General features: G+C 31.5%; 1 protein-coding gene across 3 annotated transcripts in view; it reads left to right on the forward strand.

Moving 5' to 3' along the window:
* LOC124352711 (serine-rich adhesin for platelets-like) overlaps positions 1-24,359 on the forward strand; it is an 850,824-nt gene that overhangs the window by 556,846 nt on the left and 269,619 nt on the right. For all 3 annotated transcript variants that reach the window (XM_046802336.1, XM_046802335.1, XM_046802337.1), the window contains exon 8: positions 10,354-10,678. In XM_046802336.1, the coding sequence (XP_046658292.1) occupies positions 10,354-10,678 (325 nt within the window). The remainder of the gene's footprint in view (positions 1-10,353; positions 10,679-24,359) is intronic.

The raw sequence follows: 24,359 nt of genomic DNA on the forward strand, positions 1-24,359 counted from the left end.
ATCTAAGTCAAGTAACTGATTAAATTAAAGTGAGTAGTATACATTAAAATTCTTAAAATTTTCAATTATAAAAGAATTCGCTTAAGTTTAGTGTTAAAAAAATTACTTTTATTTACCTAAAATATATTATAATGTAAAATATTTTACAGAACTCAGTGTATTATTAATGTAATGTAATAATTGATGTTTATTGTGTTTTTTTTAAGCAATGCATATTCAATATTTTACAAGAAATACACCACAGTTCTTTATTATTGTAAGATGCAACCCTTCCTATATCAGGGCGGACATTTTTCAGAAATGGTGGGACATAACTTGATAAAGCTAACAAGGGTCGGCATGACTTGAATATCTTGGATTAGACTTATCTTTCGTATTTCATGTCAAAGGAGAGAGTATAGTTCCAAAGTATTCCACAAAATATTCAATATAATTAAATTATTACGAGCTTTATATCGTGTTTATTTTGTTTTATTTCCAAATGTTTACATTCATCTAATTTAAATATATTCTACAGGCTTTATTTGCCCAAGAAGCTAACACACGTAAATAATATTTTACACTATACACTTATATTATTAAAATATATTAAATAGTCAGGATAGAAGGGCGAAACAATTAGATGTATTCAATCATTAGGCGGTTGTTATAATGTTATAATGGTCATGAGAGTATGTATTAACCTAGGACCAAAACGATAGAAGGCACATGCTGTTAGTGTAACACTAAAATACTCTAAAGACGCCATAGCTCTTCTGACGGAGACAGCTCATTGTAGTTTATGTGAGGAGCTAAAACACATTACAGGAGTAGACCGTTCCCTTCAAGACTTGCTCCGCTACACGCCTCGTCGCACCCTACTACCTGGACCATCAACCCCTTTAAAGCTTGAATCTTAATTTGATACCAATTACTGAATGTATTATCACATATGTAACCTCACTTTAAGAGGAAGCAATAGGCGTTACAATTTGAAATTAGAATATTTTTATTCAATTTTATATTTTACATTATCTATATATTTTTATTTAATTTGTATGATTAAGTTTAATAGCACATGTTCAGAACAGCAAACTCTCCTTATTCCATGTAGGCATAAAAATAATAAATACTCATTTAGATGTGCTGATTAAGTATAGAAAATTACCACAAAAGTCCACTAAATTATTGTACTGGTGTGTATCACAGCGTTAATATGAGTAACAAAGTACATTTCTTGAAATCAAATTTCAAATTAGTAATCAATGTACTAATAAAAGGTAAAGGGACGGGGTATTTGCAACAAATTTCTTAATTATAAAGTAAACAAAATTATTATACTACGGAGTATTGAAGGACCTGACAAATTACATGGGCTCAATTACGAGCACCTTCAATACCGTGCCCGCAATACGCATACTGAATTACGTGTATTGCTTAGAAATAAGGCGCATAGTTACTTGATATTTTTGTTACCTTGTCGCTTTGGAAATCAATACGACATTAGAGGCTTTGGCCCATGAGGAACAAATGGACCAAGTTTCAAGTCTCTACGACCTTATCGCACTAGGATGAGACATCGAAACGATTGTAATTAACATCTGTTTGTTTTTTTAGTAACGTGAACGGGTCCTTCCAAACTTAAAAATAACCTATCAAATTTGACTAGCAGTACGTACATACCATGATAAATAAAGAAAAACATCTACAACCATTACATTTCAGCGTATGATAAGACCCATTTTTGTAGCATTAACTTTAGTCTTTATCACATCTGCTTCAAATAAAAAATTACGAGTAAACAATTTTGATAAGTTTCAATCCTAGGTTCTATCGCTTTAATATCAATCTCACTACCGATTGTAATTAGTGTAAATAATATTGAACCTCTGTAATGGATTACAGATAAGTTTCAATCCTAGGTTCCATCGCTTTAATATCAATCTCACAACCGATTGTAATTCCTGTAAATAATATTGAACCTCTGTAATGGATTACAGGTAAGTTTCAATCCTAGGTTCTATCGCTCTGATATCAATCTCACTACCGATTGTAATTCCTGTAAATAATATTGAACCTCTGTAATGGATTACAGATAAGTTTCAATCCTAGGTTCTATCGCTCTGATATCAATCTCACTACCGATTGTAATTCCTGTAAATAATATTGAACCTCTGTAATGGATTACAGATAAGTTTCAATCCTAGGTTCTATCGCTCTAATATCAATCTCACTACCGATTGTAATTCCTGTAAATAATATTGAACCTCTGTAATGGATTACAGGTAAGTTTTAACCCTAGGTTCTATCGCTCTAATATCAACCTCACTACCCATTGTAATTCCTGTAAATAATATTGAACCTCTGTAATGGATTACAGATAAGTTTTCAATCCTAGGTTCTATCGCTCTAATATCAATCTCACTACCGATTGTAATTCCTGTAAATAATATTGAACCTCTGTACTGGATTACAGATAAGTTTCAATCCTAGGTTCTATCGCTCTAATATCAATCTCACTACCGATTGTAATTCCTGTAAATAATATTGAACCTCTGTAATGGATTACAGATAAGTTTCAATCCTAGGTTCTATCGCTCTAATATCAATCTGACTACCGTTTGAAATCCCTGTAAATAATATTGGACCTCTGTAATGGATTACAGATAAGTTTCAATCCTAGGTTCTATCGCTCTAATGTCAATCTCACTACCGATTGTAATTCCTGTAAATAATATTGAACCTCTGTACTGGATTACAGATAAGTTTCAATCCTAGGTTCTATCGCTCTAATATCAATCTGACTACCGATTGAAATCCCTGTAAATAATATTGAACCTCTGTAATGGATTACAGATAAGTTTCAATCCTAGGTTCTATCGCTCTAATATCAATCTGACTACCGATTGAAATCCCTGTAAATAATATTGAACCTCTGTAATGGATTACAGATAAGTTTCAATCCTAGGTTCTATCGCTCTAATATCAATCTCACTACCGATTGTAATTCCTGTAAATAATATTGAACCTCTGTAATGGATCACAGGTAAGTTTCAACCCTAGGTTCTATCGCTCTAATATCAACCTCACTACCCATTGTAATTCCTGTAAATAATATTGAACCTCTGTAATGGGATTACAGGTAAGTTTCAATCCTAGGTTCTATCGCTCTGATATCAATCTCACTACCGATTGTAATTCCTGTAAATAATATTGAACCTCTGTCATGGATTACAGATAAGTTTCAATTCTAGGTTCTATCGCTCTAATATCAATCTCACTACCGATTGTAATTCCTGTAAATAATATTGAACCTCTGTAATGGATTACAGATAAGTTTCAATCCTAGGTTCTATTGCTTTAATATCAATCTCACTACCGATTGTAATTCCTGTAAATAATATTGAAGCTCTATAATGGGTTACAGATAAGTTTCAATCCTAGGTTCGATCGCTTTAATATCAATCTCACCACCGATTGTAATTCCTGTAAATAATATTGAACCTCTGTAATGGATTACAATTGTAAAATATTAAATTCCTAGTAATATGCCTGCCTTATTTTTTAAGCCGGCTTTAGTAAAATAACCTTCTATAATACTAGTGTTAAACCTCATGCAGCTTAATACTCTTATTTTTAGTGGTTGCATTATGAGACGAGTCTAAATTTTAAGGTATAAATAATACTCATCCAATCGCTTTTTAGTTTCTTTAATATGTTTATGAGTTATCTGACAAAAAACAAACTTTGTTGTAATTATTTGTTTAAATACTTAAAATGTATACACTTTACAGAAAGTTCTAAATAGTGTTTGGAAGCGTATTTCTTAATACCTCCCATAACACGTGAATAAAAACTGTGTCGTAAAACCGTATTAGATTTAACATTGATCTCATGGAGAAAACTAAAGGTCATTTTACGACAACTGGCTATTTAGTATCATATCCGAGAATAATCAATACATACTATAATACACATTATTACAACGTTATAACATACTTCAATTTATATTATGGAATCTCAAAACTGGAAAATAATATAGCTAGTATTACATTTGTGTAATAAGGAATAGTTTGGATAAAAATAACAATTGCAAGTCACATTGTAACAGTCGAATGAGTTTAAAATGTCTGGTGGTCATATGAACAATCCTTACTAAGTGTCCAAAATTGAAGAAATTGGTCATTACTAGGTTTTAAGGAGAAAAAATTATGTCGTTACATAATTCAGTAGTAACAACAGCACACTCTTGCCTGCTAACCTAAATAATTATACCCTGTCTGTAGTACTAAACAATCTTATGTTGATTACCATAACCGCGAGAGTCATCAGAATTAATTAGATGATGTACCCGGGTCACTTGGGAACATTCAAGCACAGTAAGTGTCTTCCATATTGAAGCTGAGTATCTATGTAGACAGCTCATTACATAGTATACATTCACTCTACACTATCAAAAGCTAGAATGATTTTAATTAGTTCCGCGATGTAAATGGACGCAGCAGTAAGTTATTCAGCATTCATTATCAGCTTAGTCCTTCACACTGTAATAAACTCCCTTCTACGAGTATTTCACTCTACCCTTGCTCTGTTACTGACTCTCGTCTCTAAATGAAACGGTAATAAATTAACCACTTTGAAAGAAATGTTACATTACTGTATTTAGTTAGTTTTGAAACCATTTAATTCCTTAAACTAGCCACAGAATTTATACTGGTTTAATACACTGATGTTTATTCCTTACAAAAAGTTCCTGATATTAGAAAATAATGTCCATAATTGTGTTGCAACTGTGCACATATATGTAAATAGATTCATTACAAGTGGCCTAACTTGCCGAAATGTATTGAACCAGAATTAAATCATAGGTTTCCAATTTCCGTAATATTCATGCCTCGGGAGCAAAAATGTACCATTAATGCCTATTAACAACCTGCTAGATAATCTCGTCTATAAAAAAAACACAAGCAGGCCATACAGTTTAACTACACAGCTGCAACTGATTAACCTTGCGAACGCCTGGACTCGTCGCAAGCGCTTGTTCCATATACAATAAAACAGACTTTACCTAAAAACAATACCCCGTAACAATTCTGAGGGTATTGGAGTAAATGTTATAACCACCAGGAAATCTAGGATGGAAATAATATTGAAATAAATAAATTCAGTTCTTGAAATAGTTTTTATAGACGAAAACTAATATTAATTTAACGTTAACTGTAACCTACACTACTAATATTAGCAGCCGTTTCACGTAAATGCAGAAGAAGCTATGCATTTTACTTGTCATTTCCCTGAATATGGTGTCTTTACATGGGTTCAAGTGCACGCTTTTAACTCATTATGAATATAAATTAACTGAGAAACTGAAACATGTGCATCACAATAAAATTAGAAGTAAACGTAAAACACATAGTACATCGCGTAGTGGTACAATATTACGTCGCAATCAGGTTTTACACGAGTCATAACTGGCCTATAAACCAGACAAACCGCTGGTAGTTAACCGTGGACCGCGTAGCGCACTACTTCCTGTGTCTTTCATGTCCCATCCCGATTGTAACTAGCCATTATATAAAACATTATTTAAATAATATTTCTAGCTATAACACCGTTGCTATTACTCTATTAGAAGTTTAATTTAATTGGTTTTACTGCATTTCCTTTTAAAATATTATTTTTAAAGTAATTACATTATAGTTTCTTGAAACTATGTTTAATCTATAGCCACAGTCATAGACCTACGGTACCCAGCCATGTACAACATTAACGTGCTTATCTATATTATAAACTGTAAGAAATCCATTCCAAGTGTAGCAAGAAAGTTCACAGATCCGTTAAAAGAAAACCGGTAAGAATCATGAAACCTTAAAAATAGATTTGTAGGTTTAAATATTCTTCCGGTATGAATAAGTAAAAATTCCACTACGTATCAGTGAAATTTTGGAATAGAATAAATTGCCACCAAACATTCTGTTTTGGACAAAATACGTGTATGTTTAGTAATGTTATGCCATCTCGTCCTGGTTATTATTCACATGTTATCACCATCACAAATTGCGCCACACGACTTGTATCGTAACAGGCTTCACTGAGGTTGCACGTATAATTTCAAAACTATATCTCATTCCATTAGGCCGTTATTATGTCACGTTTAAAAATGTCACATGATTGTGCTTAGTTTTCTTTACAAATTTATTTATTCCGTGATTTTCTCATTGTCATTATGATTACCCAAATGACCAATTTTAATATCGTTTGTTAACTCTTAGTCTAGTCTGAATGGATAAGACGTGCACCATCATCAGTCGTTGTTGCTTACATAAAATGAAGCTTAATTCAAAATTTCTAGTCTTCGAAATATGTTTCCGTCAGGCAAACAGTCATAATTGAAATTAGGCTTCACTAAGCTGAACCAATATATTTTATTATATTCATAGACCTGTTATTCTCTTCATCAGACATATTTGGGCTATGATCTGTAGTTAAACTATTTCCCTATTTATAATATCTCCATTTATGCTATCGTAGTCACTATATGAAATTTGATTCGACTTAAAAAAGATACTTTATCTCGGTCAATATACAAGAAAATATCTATGTTTACTTATTATAAGCTAGTCATAAAATATTCACACAAAGCTTTTTTGGTCTTTGGTTCAGTACCGGAAAATGTCTATGAATAAAACTAATAATTGCGTCAAGGTTATGTCGTATAAAGCATCCCTTATAACTACACAGCATTAGTATAAAACTTCACTGTAGTTAAAGTAATCTATTAGTTACTGTTTTTAATTAACTCTCAACACATCTGCTGAACGTTAATCTATAGAAATTGTGTAATTTAATACAGACTTCTACTTTATGTTAAAAGCTGCTTCAAAGCTTTCAAAGTCTGTGTGGGACATACGAAACACAAACTGTTTGAAGACAAAGTGAAGTTAATTAATTTCGAGAAACAAACTCTGTCTGGTGTTCACTTTCCGTCTTATATTGTTCATTCTCTACATTGCTCTTGTGCTTTTGTCGAGTATAATAAGGCGATTTGTCGATAGTTGAAGAGCACTGGAAACAGTTTGAAAACAAAATGGATAAACAATGGCAATTTTCGTTCCTACCAATAAATCACGTTCCAATTTGTGTTCGTTAGTTTCAAACTTCCATGAACAATTATTATTTTTATTAACTTAAATACCTTTTATACCTTAGGGAATGCGTATATTAATAGAAATCCAGCAACAGAACTTAAGTTAAGTTATCAAATATCTTAAGTACATCCATGACCAATTGCAATAAATGAGTTGATTCCGTTTTAAAAATTAGTTATTTCATAATATTGTTTTGAATACCGGTAATTTTTTGGTACAAAGATTACCAAAATTATTAACGTCTTCCAACAAGTATGAAAATTAAGAAATTTTACATGCATTGATATATATTTTTAAATTAAAAAATCAATACATTATCACTGATGTTTAGAATTAGATTGCGGCTTTTTAGTAGTAACACACCAAAATATCGGTGAAGATTAGCCAAAATTCAAATCCGAATATTCAAATTTATTTGTGAAATACTTAATAATTTTCTGTAATAGAGTACTATTTATTATTTATCTTACTATAAGTTATATAGTTTTTTTACAGCTAATACTCGCTTTTCACCTATCAACCACGTGATGATGACGACAGTACTCGTATTGAAACACTTTACTAACGCTCAGCCAATAAATAGAGTATCGTAGGAATCAACAGATCAAAATTTTTGCTCGGTATTTCTTTATGGCATTCTTGCAACTATGCTACCCTTTAAACTTTTCACACAAAAATCAGTAATATTCTTCCTTTGACCTAGAAGAGCCTTTAAACCTAGTTTTAAGTCTTAAGACATTTCTGTCAAGTGTTATTATGAAACAGACAGATAAAGGCACAATTTGAAAAGGGCCTGTCAGGACCGTGATAATGAATTATTTCTATCATTTAATTACATTTCTTGTTTTTAACAAGTGACATATATATATATATATATATATATATATATATATATATATATATATATATTTATTTATTTATATAACTACACAATCATAAACACTAAACCACACTAGGCTAACAGTTAAATAATTACTCCAATGATACACGTAGTAAACTATTTGATATGTAAATAGTAATAAATAACTAGAAAATATTAAAATGTGTATTACAATTCCGAAAATTAAACATAAAATGAAAATATACGTCTAGTCCTTTGATGCATAATGTATTCAATTTGTGATTTCTTCTTCAGTAAATTATAATGAAAATGAAAATATTAAAATTGAAATTATTTGTTGATATTAGAAAAATATAACATTAAAATGCAAGTATACGTCTCAAGTTATGAAGTATACGTAAAATTCGTTTGATGCATGAATTTTTGAAATATATTTCGTCAATTCCAATTCGGTTTGAACTATATTGAAGTTTTTTAAACTTCTAAAAAGATTTGTGATAATTATATATCCTATTCATTATTACAATAGAAAGTATATTTTATACTAACACTATCCTTTACTTATAAGAAAGATGTATAACAACTATAACAAAGCCAATTCTTGATATTTACGTATTTTGATCTCAAACTTAAAAATATAATTTTTTTAAATCTGGATGTCTGGAAGAAGCACAATTTTTAATGGTTGTTATCTAAACTTTTAACAATTTAACACTATCTATTCTCCAGGATTATAAACGATCTTGTTTCTCTACAATAAAATACTAATCATTCAGCTCGATTCTAATCAAAGGAATAATTTTTGTTTAGTCTGCCAGCCTAATTCCGCGTGGTTGGAGTTGATCACCGACCCGTAATTACAGTTCAATCTCAATGCTTTCTTTCACAGCTCTTTGAAACCGTGGCATTTATAAAATTTAAACGATTATTTCTTGTCCTATAGCAGTGGATATATCCAAAATGAATTCCTTCCTTTTTATATAGTTTATTCCAAGAAACTCGTTGTAGGTGATGTCAGACACGTACATTGAATAATTGATTTAACCAATGAAGTGTTCGATATTAATTGCCATTCCCAATTTATCTGACGCTGAATCGTAACTTCTTCTCTGTCAACTTATGTTTTATAAAATGTCATTTTCATCGAATGTGACAAAAAGGAATATATTTTAATCGATCAATAGGTTTCTAATTTTCTATTTTCTTAAGTCACGAGATGTTGATTGGAGCAGTACATCACTGAAGCGTGTAAAGTTTTGATTTTACAAAAAGGCGATCAATTCTAAAAACAATTATGATTTTCCATAAACGTAATAAGACAGAAGTTGTAGTTTATGCATTTATACAACCTCTGTGGCTACTGGTAAACAAAAACAATTTCAATCATTGTACATTTTGTGGAATAAAATTAATTTCACTTGATGGAACATTTCACTCATGTAAAGTTAAATTGTGAAGTATCAAGAAAAACACTAAAAACTAACTTATTTTGCCCGTGATACGCGCAAAGCTTCAAGCTGTAAGATCAAATATTTTTATTAATATTGGCAACAGTTTGTAATGCAATAATTTGAAATACACTATTAATTATAATTTTTTTTCTTATAAAGCATATTTCAGTCAATTGGTTAAATATTAAACCCGAAATTTTAATAATTATCATTAATTATTTATCATTATTATATTGAAACGGAGGACTTAGTAAAGTAGTCGGGAAAAGTAATAAGTACAGATATGTAGTTTAGTGAAACAATTTTCTTTTGGTAATTTTATTGCACAGTTTAGTAAGAAAATTGTTTTTTAGTATTTGTATTAGTCATACATAATTAATCATATACTTACATAATATTAAATAGTGATATTTAATGTTATATATAAATTTATATGTAAACATTTCCATTTACGAGTCATATTGATGGCAGATTTACATTTGGTTGTCAAATGGAAGAATGAGCTTCTGGTTATCAACTAAGAACTACAATTTTGTCACTCATATCTCAATCCATACAGTATATATTTTTATTTCTAAAAACATTCTAAATTACGTCTTGCTGTAGGTAATAAATTGCAAATACTCTTCTATTAACTCATATCGTCGAACATTAGAAAATCTGTATAGGCCAAACTGGTTACCTGCGTATGGGCTAACATCATAGTTTTAATATAACTTCATACTCGTTAGTCATTAGACATGTTTCACTTAAATGGGGAACGTCTTGCTTATTCCAGAAATCTTAACTAGTTACAAATTGTGTATTAAGTGCTTAATCCCACTTAACTGAGATAGGGCTTATTATTTACAAGCAGCTCATGCTTGACTGTACTCATAACAAGCTTCTTCTACACATTACATCCGCAACTATAACCTGCACTACTCTGTTCCAGGAACGGGCACATGTTAACGCATCGGAACAAGAAGCCTTACGAGTGTAAAGCGGAGGGTTGCGGGAAGTCCTACTGCGATGCTAGGTCACTCCGAAGACACACGGAGAATCACCACAGCGGCAGCAGCGTGGCTTCTAGCAGCACTTCCCCCGCACCTGCCTCTCCACTGGCTGCTACCTGCATACAGTACGCCCCACCACCTCCTGCGGCACCACCTCCTGCTGCCTCCGGGACAGCCAAGACCTCCTCCAGCCAGCTGCAGCGCCTCCTTGCCACCGAGCCGGCCTCCAGCGCATCTGCCGCTACCTCTACCACCACCACTAAGGTAGGGAGCCCAGAAGAAAGCTAGATGTTTTTTCATACATTTTAGCTATGTTGAAGTATGTGTGTTCACGCATTCTAATTGATGTAATGGCTCGCAGACTACGAGATCCTCACAAATTCATTTAATTTGTTTAACTTCCCCTACGCCCGTATCTACATCGGTTGGCAAATACGGGTACGTAAGTAAGGGTAAGTAGTCGAGCTATGCTCCAGAAGTAGAACAGAACTCGTCACCGGGATAATCTGACAAAGATCACGACTATAATATAAGACACAATGATAGAATCCGGAAGTAACAATATGTGGCAAATGCTGTTGTGATTTAAAACTACTAGTATTAAGTAGTATTAAAATTACTCAGTCTGAAAATAACATAGTATACAGATACAAAATAATTTTCTAATAATGCCAAAGGCAAATCTCATGTATGATTTAAATGAAATAAAATACATATTTTGAAGTTTTAGAACACATTGGATACTTAAGTAATACACGTATTGTTAATTTACAAAATTATACATATACATTTTTACTTTGCTGCGTAATATGTATTTTTTAACTGCCATGACCAATAGTGAAATATAAAAATTATTCAAAAATATTAGTTCATATCCCAAATAAGGAGCATGAGTTTTCATAAGAGTTTTCACTTTTGATTCAATTCTAGTTTAATTTCTTTGTATCAATAATAAAACAACACCAATAACCCTTTTGATACTTACTATTCTACAAATTACAGTTTCAACTATGATGAATGTGTTGTAATTAATTCCTCTTTCTATATTTAAAGTTACCATTAATATTATTATAAATTGCTACTTTTCAAAAGTTGCCGTAGACCGGTTTTGTTTTCCTGTCAAAAAATATTAAATATTTAAACCACTATAATATTTTCAGTGTATTTTTAACAATTGCAATACATTAATATTATATAATATATACATAAATTCACATTTTTTTCAATGCAGTTCTTTTAAAATTAGTTAAAACAAGTTTATTGACAAATAATAATAACTATAGATTCCTAATAATAAACCGATTATATTAACCATTTAGGTAATTTTTGCGTGATAACTAGTGTTGTGCTAAACTATTACATGCAACAAACATGTTACAATTATGAATACACAGATGGTATAATTTTTGATTGTAATATAAATTTTATGATCTGACTAAAGTAATGGTCTATGGTTTGACAAAGTTAGGCAGTTGCCTCAGCGTGTTCGTTTTACGAAGTAGTCGAAATAAAGTATTATAAAACCATAAATAAGTTATTCCAAGTATATTTAATCATATTTGGTGTCTAAATATATTAGCTACTTGAAGACTAATACCTCAGAATACCTAAAATATTTTGCATACCAGAATACTAATAAGTGTCGAAAAAACTAAATTAATATAAATTATCTAATCTTTTAAAACAATAACAGCCAAAAATTTGAAATTATACTCTGAATAATTGATCAATTCAAAGTGTTATTAGAGACTAAAATAAACGTTCGGAGCTGAAATTTAGTATATTATTACATTTTTATTATTTCCTCATGTAACACTGATGCGTTGTACTTAAATTGATGTAGTCTGTATTTTTATTTTTATTTCTAACTAAAAGTACATTATGAGATATGTAACGTTAAGAACGAGTAAAATGCTTTATTATAATAATTTTACACACGTGTGTTTCTTTTAATGGTTACTCTGCACTATGTAAGACGAGATATAATCGTACAACAATAATTACTTGTTTAAAACCTTGAAATCGCCCATTTACTAGCACGCCAATGCTGCTGTGTTAACGTATGATGGTAAAGGTCAAGGCTAGCGGAGGGGGTAATGTGGACGTACGTGAACGTAAGAAACTCCCCTCTCCCATCACCTACCCTTGACCCACCCCCTCTCACCAGCATGCGGGTAACTAACACATATATAACCTGCAGGTAGAAAAGACATATATAACGAGTCAACTCCCACCTCCACTTTCGTAAAATATTGCCTTATATATCCTCCTGTACTGGCGCCATTTCTTACATGTTTTCACAAAAACGGGGCATCCCCTCTCGACTAGAGCTTTGTTGCAGATTCAATGCTTAAGACACTTGTTTAGTATTAATATAACGTAACAGAATTCTGTATAGAAGATTTAAATTGATATTAAAGATAACTTATTATAATTGTATGATAAAAATATTTAGGAACCAATAATCCAGGCTATCATGATGAGTAAGTGAATACATAGGCCTATATTTTGAAATTAAAGGTGTAGAAGGTGAGATGTATGTTATATTGTATCTCACAAGAATAGTCCAAAAATACATTCTTCAACATTAATCTCATCAATAAGATTTTAAAACAGCCTGAAACAGGAAACAGGACATTAGAGTTTTATGGCACTTTTGTTTTACCGATTGAAAACCAAATTATTTAATAAAACGCAACCAAAAGTCCATTATCTATTAAGAAAATTAAATAAATATATATAACAGGATACAACGTTCTAACACGTAACTGGAATGTTGTATCCTAACCAATACAACGTTCCAGTCACGTGCTAGAAAGTTGTATCGTAACCATAACATTTCATAAACGTAACATTTCTTAAGCTTTACTAACCTGCACTTTTCGTGAATAGAGTTTCATTAGATTGAGCTTTGTAAGAACTACAAAGCTTAAATTAGCGATGTCATCAACTGGCACTCATTCCAGACAATTGTAGTCTTGTAAAAAGACTAAGCTCAAAAGTACACCTTGGTGGTTGCTGCTGTATTTTAGACTTCCCCTAACAACCCTTGTTGGTCAAACTTGGAGTAACGATCGTGAAAAGTTCTCTCATTTCTTTTACTTCGGTCTACTGGTGATTTGGTGATTTAGTGATTGATTCTCTATTACGGCGGATCATCCAGTGACAGTTTTAACGTTGAATATTTGTAAAATAAATTTACAGTTTGTAGGATTATAATCAAAATATTTATGTATACATCAATGAAGTTTACATTTCAAATCTAGTAATAATTCCTTCCAAACACAGTGATACAAAGAGCTTACGAAATCTTATTTTCAAATCAAAACAATCTGAATATATATTTAGTATAAGAAATCTGACCTCCATTCTCTCAATAAATCATACTTAATCCCCAACTTAGAAGAGTACTAAAATAAACCGTGTAAGTATTTAAATTTGGCACATATTGAATTTTTACTCAGAAATATTCAAGATCCTAATACGTTTATACTTATTTTTTAAAGTTAAAGTAAGCGGATTTACTCAACAACTACAATTTTTCAAACATTAATTTGGCTCTTTTAGATTATATTTTAGATTATATCTTTCAGTTTTATTTTATTTTACTTGACCTGTGTATACACTTAACTTAATGTTGAAAAAGTCACTTTCTTATGAAAGTTTTGGCAGCAAAGCTTTCAAATGAGTTCATTTCTAAACGATACTCTTAAAATACGAGTTATTTGAATACACATATGCTTACACTATCATAACATAAGTGAGTGTAGATTTCTCCTCTTAAATTAGGTATAATAATTGTTTTGATTTATTAATAAATATTTTAATTAACATACACAACTTGTGGATACAATAAATAAAACACAGTACTAAGAATAATACAATTTTCGATATATTTTAATGAGAAACTATTTTTTATCCTACTACTTTTAAATATAAACTAAGAATAAGGTAATAAGTTATTATTTTTCTAACCATACTTTTCCACTAGTAGTTGACAAAATATACTGTTATGTAAGGCTAGGTCCCTTACTCTATTAATGTATAATATATCATACTGTTTCATTCCTCCCCAACACAAAACTGTACCCTCTTATTTTAATGACAAGTTCTTAGAGATTTTTTATTTATTCACAAGCTTTTTTACTTATAAAATATTGTTTTTAACTGAGGTTAACCCGCAAAAGTTAAGTTTTTGATAATAAATATTTGCATATTACTAACATCATTCATAGTACAAGTGAAGGTAGACATGCTTACAGGTTTCATATTGCTTCCCATGACTCGTACACTTTACTTCAACCTCATCAAAGCACTTACATATCACTTCAATCTCGCTAAAGCTCGTACTTCAGTTTATCCTCGTGTGTTATGACTATCATAAGGTTACAGTTACTTAGATGAAATTAAAGAGGGGGGGGGGGGGTTGTAAGCGTCAATCTAAGCTTATTCTGCACCACAAGTTCCGCTAGGGCTTATCTATTTCTGTGCCTTTTCAACAGCTTTTTCTGCCTAATACAGACGGGGTAGATTCCTACACTTAGGGTCTTCAGTAGTGAGTCCTACGGTGTGCAAGTTTTTCCTGAATTTAACGTGTAAGTGAAATGACCTGTATTAGCATATCTTTGTGCAGGATTTTAGTGTCTCTAATGAGCTTCTCGCCAATTTATTACCCAGAGAAACCATGCCACTGTGCTTATCTCTGAACCATTTACCAATAGCTTGGTAGGCAGTTGACTTGCTTATACCGCAAGCCGGTTCCGATCGAAGAAAGTGCTTCTTTGAGCATTTCAGGCTGATTCGTTACAGAGTTCATTGGCCTTAAAACCACCATGTCTAGTAACCCAGCATATACTGAATATAACTAGCTAGAACGACTGAAGTTATAAATCTTCCCCATACCAGCTATATGTCGAGGTTTTAATAGTCGCCTGGCTCTCAGAGAGTATCACTGTTGTTTGAGTGGGCTAATTCCTAGTCAATCCTATATTTTCGCAAGCTACAATAGAGTATATTTCATCCTAAATGACTGAGCAATGCTCTCCCAGACTTTTCCTGAGCGCTGTTCTGGGAGATATACTCCACACCCCAAATCTGCCCTCCAACAAGAAACCACGTGTATACCAAAGTTGAAAAGCATGATCGAATTTTATTTTCTTCTTTCTTCTACAGTTCTCCTGGGATCGGATATGTTTGGCTAAGAGTTTGTTAAATATAGGCTCTTTAGTCATAGTATCTGATGTAGACAGTTACTTAATATACTAAACTAAAATGTGTAATGCCATCTGAAATGAACAGAAAGTCCGTTACTAGTTTCATGCAAGGCAAAAATAAAGTACATGGTACATTCTATTAAAACATTAAAACTGAAACTAGAACCTATAAATGATGTACAGATTAAACGTCTAAACTAATAATATATCTACAGTTTAACTTTTAGAGGTGATGGCGTAATTACATATTAAATCTAGGTCTACTCTGACTGAGGAAAGGATATTTTTTATTGTAAATTTGTATGAAACATGATTATTCCTTTCAAAACACCGACATCATTCCCATTCAATATGATTAGTTTTTAACTCCCTAGAACTACAACAAACTGTGTATATTTCCAAATTACAGTCTACAAATTGTGTGCTAAAATCCAATGGTATGATTTAACTATTTTCTTTAAAACCGTACTTTTGGTTACCAGTACTTATCACATTAATATGAGAATATCTCGTGAAATTAAGTTGACACAATTTAATGGCTGTCTATTAGAACACCTATTCCATTTTGAAAATAGGAGTAACAATATATATATATATATATATATATATATATATATATATATATATATATAAAACATGTGTTATATTTTATTTATAAATATTATGAATAATTAAGGTTTTATCCTTCTGCTTGAAAAACGTATTGCACAATTTATTTTCATCGCACTGATATCTTTCTCCTCCTGTACGAAAAAGTAAGAATAACACTAAACCAATTGTACGACTGGATACAAACTTATAACTATTAATTAATATAACACCAATTTTTTGCATAATAATACTAATAACTATTATCTTATGTAATTAATTACCTTGCATAAAATATAACTTAACTACCGTTAAAATATACGGTTTCTTATAAGCACAATTATAGTTTCATTGCAGCGCTCTCTAAGTACAAGTAAATAATTGTTATTATCATACATTATATCCTTCATTTGGGCCATTTTATTTTCTTCAATGTCATTTTCAACACATTTTTATCGTTATAAGAAATATCTCTGAGTTAACAAGAAGATGTAATTTTACGTCACGTGTTAATTATTGAGAGCTACTATTAGCAACTAAATAAAACAATTATTGTACGTTTCAAAAACACCTTTACAAATGACCTAGATTGAACAGCCTATGACTGGAGTTTCGGTGATTTTCAGTTTAAGCGATTTGTGTGACTATGGTCCCTTTGATTGTACTAGTCTCTATATAAAACCATATAAAAGCAGTAGTGGCTGTACTAGGGCCTATGAAGACCGAATTAGTTGGATGAGGCTGTGACTGCGATATACCTTACTCGGTTCAGTACTCGTGTACTAATCTGGTACAATGTCCTAACAATGGCGTAAACGGTATTGTTGCTTTCAATTTCTGCGTTATACTGTGCTTGCACGAAGTAAATATATTTTGTAAATACTACTACACTGTGTAGCCTCGTTCACACTTTACATGATATGGTGTCGTCTCAATCACAGCAAACTCTCTCAATCACAGCAAGTTATTAATTTTGGTTTCTTGTTGTGACGAGACCATGAATATGTCACTCGTAATGTGTGTAACCGTTGTTGTGATTAAACGGAAGAAAACACTGCCTCTTCGTTTAAAAAAATCACTTCTATGGTTTTAATGAATTCCTAGAGCTTTCTGACACAATTTTTCGTCCTGTTATTGTTACCCTTCGATTTTAACCATATGTTTATATTTTTGTTATTATATATGTTATTGTTAATAGTTTGTTGATTATTTAATAGTTTATTTACGATATTGATCCAACTGGAAGGCATCATTTGTAATTTGTAACTGGTTCAGTATATTTTAAGTTAACTCAAACTATAATTTGTTTCTAAATATTGTGACAAAGCGTAGTATTTCGGCTTATTGACAATGTCTATGCATGTACAATGTCTACGACAATAAAAGAATTTGATTTGATTTGAACCAAAGACGTGAAAATTACTTCTACAAACTGCGCTGTATGTAGTGCTTATAAGGAAAACTTCATACTGAACTTCCCATGGTTGAGCAAATCTGCTTCGCAGGTTCCCATCCAAATGTGAAACATTTGAGTAATGCTATTTAACAGAAGTTGTTTGTATTATATCTGCTATTTTGAATTATATCTGCTATTATAATGTCAAGATTGAAGATCTTGCTTTAGTTAACAATTACTGACAATAGTTTCTCCAATGTTGTACCACAGTATTGTGTAACCATAAACATAAAATTCCAATATAAATTTCAATTTTAGATCATTATCGAATTGTTCGATGAACAAGGAAGAGGAACAAAGTAATTACGTACTTCCAGAAAAACCAATGAGGCAGATTGAAGATAAATACAACAAGAAGTTTATCTATTGTACAATTTAAAAGTTTAGTTTAACTTAGTTTTCATTGTGTAATAACGTTTCTTTTATTATAAATACTATTATCCGTTACTAATTAAACTGCTGTTCATATTGTTAATTATGGTAAGCGGTTAGTTTTGCCACATCTGTAAAATAAAATCACATCCAGAAATAGATCTATTTTATTTTCATTGAAAATATAAGTAAATATTTCCAAATATTTCCTTTAACTTTGTAGTGGCATGCATGCTACTTTTAGAGAATTCTAATATAGAATTTTACGATAAAACAGTCATACTAACCGCTTCTGATGTTTTTGTACGTGGTTGTGTTAAAATAGAAATAATATTAGGGTACGGACTTCTTAAAGTTTTGAAGTTTAAACGACTGCACACCGAAACAACGTAATCAAGACCCATTGTTCGCAAGAAGAGTTTTAAATAAGGAATAAGTTATGGAACGTACACAAGTTTAGCAAGAGAGCAAGTGTTTGTAGTCAGGGTTGTGCAAGCACAAGCCTCCCCAAAGTACACAAACCCTTCCTAGTAGATACACACACGCTAAAACCGCATTTATTATGCCTACATTTTCCATTCGTTTCCAGAATTATCGACAAATTACAACTGCTTTCAATATCTATCAACTAAGAAATAATACCGCAAGAAAAACCACGTTAAGGATGATATACTTTGTTTCTAGTTCATAGCTTTCAATAAAGTATGAATGTAATATAAAAACCTGAATACAATAATTACAATTCTTGGAGCTAGGATTTGTTACCAGATAACTCAGTGAAAATGTTTAGTAAATACTCCTATTAAAATACCATGAAATGCCATTGTGCAATCCATACACTTGTTTAATATTCTCAAGAATAAATAATATGTACACAATTTGCTATATATTGTGTGACAACACGAACAATGGGCGAATTACAACTACATAGTGAACACGGTTTGAAGGAGTGTATTTTTGTGCCTTCAATTTAGTCTAACTAAACTTATCATCAGCAAATTTGTATTGTTTAGGGTTTTCTTGATATCGGTTGATTAAATTTCCTTACATAACCTAGCGATGTTCTGCGTGCTAATTATGTCAGGAATCGAAATAGAAGAGTATCAAATGGTAAAAATATGGAATGCAAATTCTTTTCTCTGATCGTATATTTTTAACGGGATTTCGGACATTTGTTATCGTAACGGTTACAAAAAGTATAGAACAACTTTTCGAGGATGGGAATTCGTATATTTTTGTTTGACAACTTAAGACTAATAGGCAAATTCTTTATTTACAAATTATCAAGAAATGCAATGGCGTAAAATATTATATGGTAAGTTTTTATTGAGATTATTGTTCTTCTCTATTCCAGTTCTGGAACTCATCTATGGTGTAAAATAGTCTAGAGAGACATTTGGTCAGTGATGTCTTCAGTGTATGTCCTTGTAGCATTGTTATATATCCAGGAAGATGGTTGAAGATTTTTCTGCCCATGTAGGACGGTTGGACTAAACTTCAGACACGTAAATAAACTTAACATCAGCATCATGTGATCATATAAACATACTTAAATGGTGATTTTCAATCCCTTTATCAGATATGTAACATCAATGGTGACTGTAACATCACCACTACTTATGTAAATAACTGTAAGTTTAAGTGTACGAAGCTAAGAAAAATATAGCCTCAGAAAATAACTATAGTTTCATGTTTTTAATTCTTTAGATGTCCTTCCATTTCGAGTTCCACCAAAACGAACATGACTGACGATCGAGATCTTTCTTAGCAAAGGTTCTTCTATAAATATCATTAAAATTCATGTTTTATACATATAAGGAACAAATTGTCTCTGGTCTCCTAGACTTGCAATTTGTAATTTTATTTTATTTATTGAAATACAATGATGTTTTAAAAGCTTTTTTATATGTTTTAAGTAAACTCAATTACCAGTAAAAAAGATACATAAAACCGTTGCAATGTTGTAAAATAAATAAAATTTTGGTATCTTAGTGCGAATAATACAAGTTTTACACATCTACTAAATTTTATATGACATATAAAGTTGCCTCAAAAATATACGTATGTAAAACAAAATTATAACATTTGGTGATAAATAACACTGGTACACTGTTTCTGTATGTCTGTTTTGCTTATGATAACATTCACATCACTCATTACAATAGCTAATGTAAATATATTATATTATAACAATTTGAGTAAATTTAGACCCGAATATATTAAATACGTGAATTTTTCTGAAATAGGCCTCTGTACACTGAAAAACATTTAGTGCAACTCGTTACACCCTAAATGTTTAAGTAATAATACATTTTAGAAGAAATTAGAATATACACAATTACAACTAGCTATTTAAGAAAGGTCTACCTTTGAGTTGCAAAAAGTAATGTGATTTTTATTCCTAAATCATGAAACAAATCTATGACACAGCTTGGAAATAAAGGAAAACATTTGTGTATAAAAAACTAAAATTCAATTTACTATGAAGATTTGTTAGAGCTTATTCTAGTCGTAAAGTATTTGTAAGGTAATCAGAAGAATAGTAGCTTTCTAGAATAAAACATGCTTTAGCTTTTTGTAGATTCTCATATCAGCTAGAGTGCATTTTATATGTTTCAACACTGCCCGTAGAGTAAGAACCACTAGAATAGAATAATAAGCACAGTATGTTTTGAATTGAATTTTAAATACCTTTTATTACCAAAAATATGTGAGGATTATTTATTATATACTTCATTGATTTTTCTGGAAGTAGGTAATTAGTTCCTTCCTGTACATTGTTTGGTGAACTACTTGATAACGATCTAAATTTAATATAAACTTGTGTTTGTCTTTTTATGTTTATGCTTTCTCATAACAATGTGTTCCAACAAGATGATAACATCATTTTATCAGACATATTATTGCCTTGTGTGATATGTGACCGTGTTATTGGTAGAAAATTCAAACTCACACGATCTTTGTAACGATTTTTGCACTGAATAACTTTATAAACCAGAGCGAAAAATCTCTACTTGATTTTGTAGTTCAACTCCCATTGTCAGTACTTAATTGCTAACTAAAACAAAATAACCTTTGCATTGCGATTAAGTGGTTGTACATCCATTGGCACATAAAATAATACAAATAACTTATGTTGAATAACATTACACAACTTTTTCACATTGAGATTGGAATCTGCGAAGCATATTTACTCAACCATGGGCCATTACAGTATCAAGTTCCCTTTCTACCCGCAACATACAGTGCAGTTCATACAAGTAACTCTCACGTCATCGGTATTCATTACATGATATGTCAATGTTTTCTTCTGTTCAATAAGAGACCAAAATAATAACTTGCTGTTATTTACAGAGTTTAATGACACCATTACACAGCGTACTAATATTTAAAAAATACATTTCCTCGTACAAGCGGTTATAACGTAAAAAAGTAAAGCAACCATGCTGTTTCCACCATTGCAAGTACATTGTACCATATTAGTTTAGCAGTACTGAAATGAAAAGGGTATACCGTAGTAAAAGTCTCTCCCAATCTTAGGGCTGTAGTACAGCCACTGCTTTTACATGTGCCTTTAACACTACAGTAACCATTTTAGGCACTTATAGTTGTTCTTAAGATATAGAAAGTAACGTAAAATGTACCCATCTCCTTGGTTATTTACAGAGCAATCATTACATTGTTTCAACTATAACAATATGGTGACATTGAAATTGAAGAAATTCAGATGAACCAAGACGAGGATAAAATGTTTTATTTGATGGCAACAATTCTTTACTTGTGCTTAGAAGTCAAAAGTAAAAAAATTTTAGTCTTATTTTACTAAGCAAAGTTAGAGCTAAGAAGTTCTAACACTTAACCAGCGGGCTTACGTTAGATGTGATATCCAAACCACCGCCAATAGCCGGCCAATCGGACCGCTTTGAAGGGATAGGATCGCTTAGCGATTATCCATCCAAGGAGATTTGATTATCTTGTGATAACCGCTACACTGTGCCATTGGCAGATAGCTGTAATGATGCTTTCAAGAAACTTTAGAAGTTGTAACTATACTTTAAATTATTTACTATGCAATAAGATAATTACATCAAATAATATTTATTCGTATTATAATGAAATAATTTGATTTATATCAATTACTGCTTGTAAGTATTTATCCAGTCATTGACTTTGGATTACCTTCATCCTCACTTTTGTCTCACAGAATGAGACAGATATCAATACGGTGTCAGTAAATTGTGAGAGATGATTTTGCATGGAGACGGCAAAAATATGATTCTTTATAATGTTTATAAATCAAATATAACGTATACTTATGCATCTTTTATGTTAATCCTGTTTTAAGAGTAGATGTTTTAATAGAGAGTTATTAAATTATGTCAACTTAATTACACAAAATATTTACATATTAATCAGCTAATCACTGATAATATAGACAAATGAATATTCTATGAAACTGGTGTTGGCGTTTTGCAAGAAATAAACGTGTTCTACCCAAATTTACTACCAAGCAACATAATGTTTCTATGTTTAATGTTTTCGATCATCATTGCTTTAGTGAATAACCACTTAGTGATTTTAGAGAATGGCATAAATCTCAAAAATGAGTGTTTGTTTTCAAACAGACAGTGATTGCGTTGGAACTCACTAGAAGCGGTTTTCTTAGAAACCAATAGCAATTTATTTTACAGATATCGATAAAAATAAACAACGTCTTTGCCTGCAAGTAACTAGATGTGAATCCGTTCTCTGTTCAAACAGTGAGTGGATAAATTTAGATGAATTAGTTTCAAAAAGACTGTCAGTAATAAATTGAGATTCTTTTGTCAAAGGAATCAGCAAAGTTAATGCAATATTGCAGAGGCACGGATTGCGCGGTTCGTTACACGCAATCAGCAATCGCCAACTACTAGTCGCTGATTGCGTTGTGCGGCCAAAGGAAAATGATCATGCGAATCATCATGCGGCATGAATGATTCAATAGAGGAAGTCGTATGCCATTTTCCATTTATGGTGTGAGAGTTGCAGCCATGATTGGTTTTTACTATGTACATTATTATAAGAATGAATATAGTTGTAAATATTAAGAATATATAATGTATATTTTTATGAATTTATTCTTCTATTTATATTTATTAATTAATTAAATACTATCATGGAATAATCAAATAAATTCTAAATATGAAATATGATCCTAGTTAGTTACTATTTGTAATAAAATCAAGACACTATAACATATTTTATATATTGTTACAACCTACTTTAAAATCCGTACCACGAATATGTATTATAATACATGACACAAGAACATAATAATTTACCAACAAGCTTTACTTATTACACTTAATTCTGAACTTAAGATATGCTTTGCTGTGATATGATATTATTCGATGCTATCAGCTTGTAGTTAATACAAGGGTCAAAGGTTTGAAGGAAGTGAAAGGATCTTAAAACGGACCTTTTTATTAGCGCTTGTTTTACTTTATTACTGTCGCATATTAAATACCCATGGGATTATTATAATGTGAGCATGTAATTTACTAAGGCGGCCAGTTGCAGGAAGCATTATATAATGTAGGGGAAGTGCGCTTAAGTTGCACCTTTGCCTAAAATGCACCTATGGTGTTTTGGCAAAAATGAACAGACATTACAGCGCTCCACGAGGGACCAAGGTGAAGTTCTAGCAGTAAAAAAGTCACGCCACTCACTTGGGTTAATGACGGAGTTGATTGCCGTTCGTATAAAAAATCTTTCGTTTATTTTACAGTGCGCGTGTTGTTTTTGGTGATTTTGACTTTATGGTACCACGATCCTGTGAAGGGTGAATAAAATTCTTATTATATCACTATATAGTAGGCAATCTTAGCTTTTAAATGAAACGTAGTTCGATTTAAAATATGCTACCTAACCTGAAACACGAAGTAGTTAGTTTCAATATGGCGATTTGCCTAAAATGCACCGCACCGAGTTTCCCTAAATTGCACCACTTTTTTTACTGGTGCACTTTAGGCTAATATGATATTGTTCATTTCAGATTGCGAATATAAGGCAGAAAAATACGGTATATGGAAGGAAGAGGGTATGGAAAGGGCGATTGCGTCATCAAGAAACGGTGATATGGGGCATTAATGCAGTTGGTCGGGTGTACGGGGGTGCCGGAAAAAACATTAAAACGTCGCCTCGCCGGAACAAATACCTATGCAACTGATTCTAAACAGGTGTTCGGTCGTCCCCAAAGACTTGCCAGCTGAGTTGGAAAATAAATTGGTACAGCACGTATTAGATTTAGAGAAAATATTTCTTGGAGTTACCCGAG

Source organism: Homalodisca vitripennis, chromosome 1 (assembly GCF_021130785.1).
Source record: "Homalodisca vitripennis isolate AUS2020 chromosome 1, UT_GWSS_2.1, whole genome shotgun sequence".
Lineage (NCBI taxonomy): Eukaryota > Metazoa > Arthropoda > Insecta > Hemiptera > Cicadellidae > Homalodisca > Homalodisca vitripennis.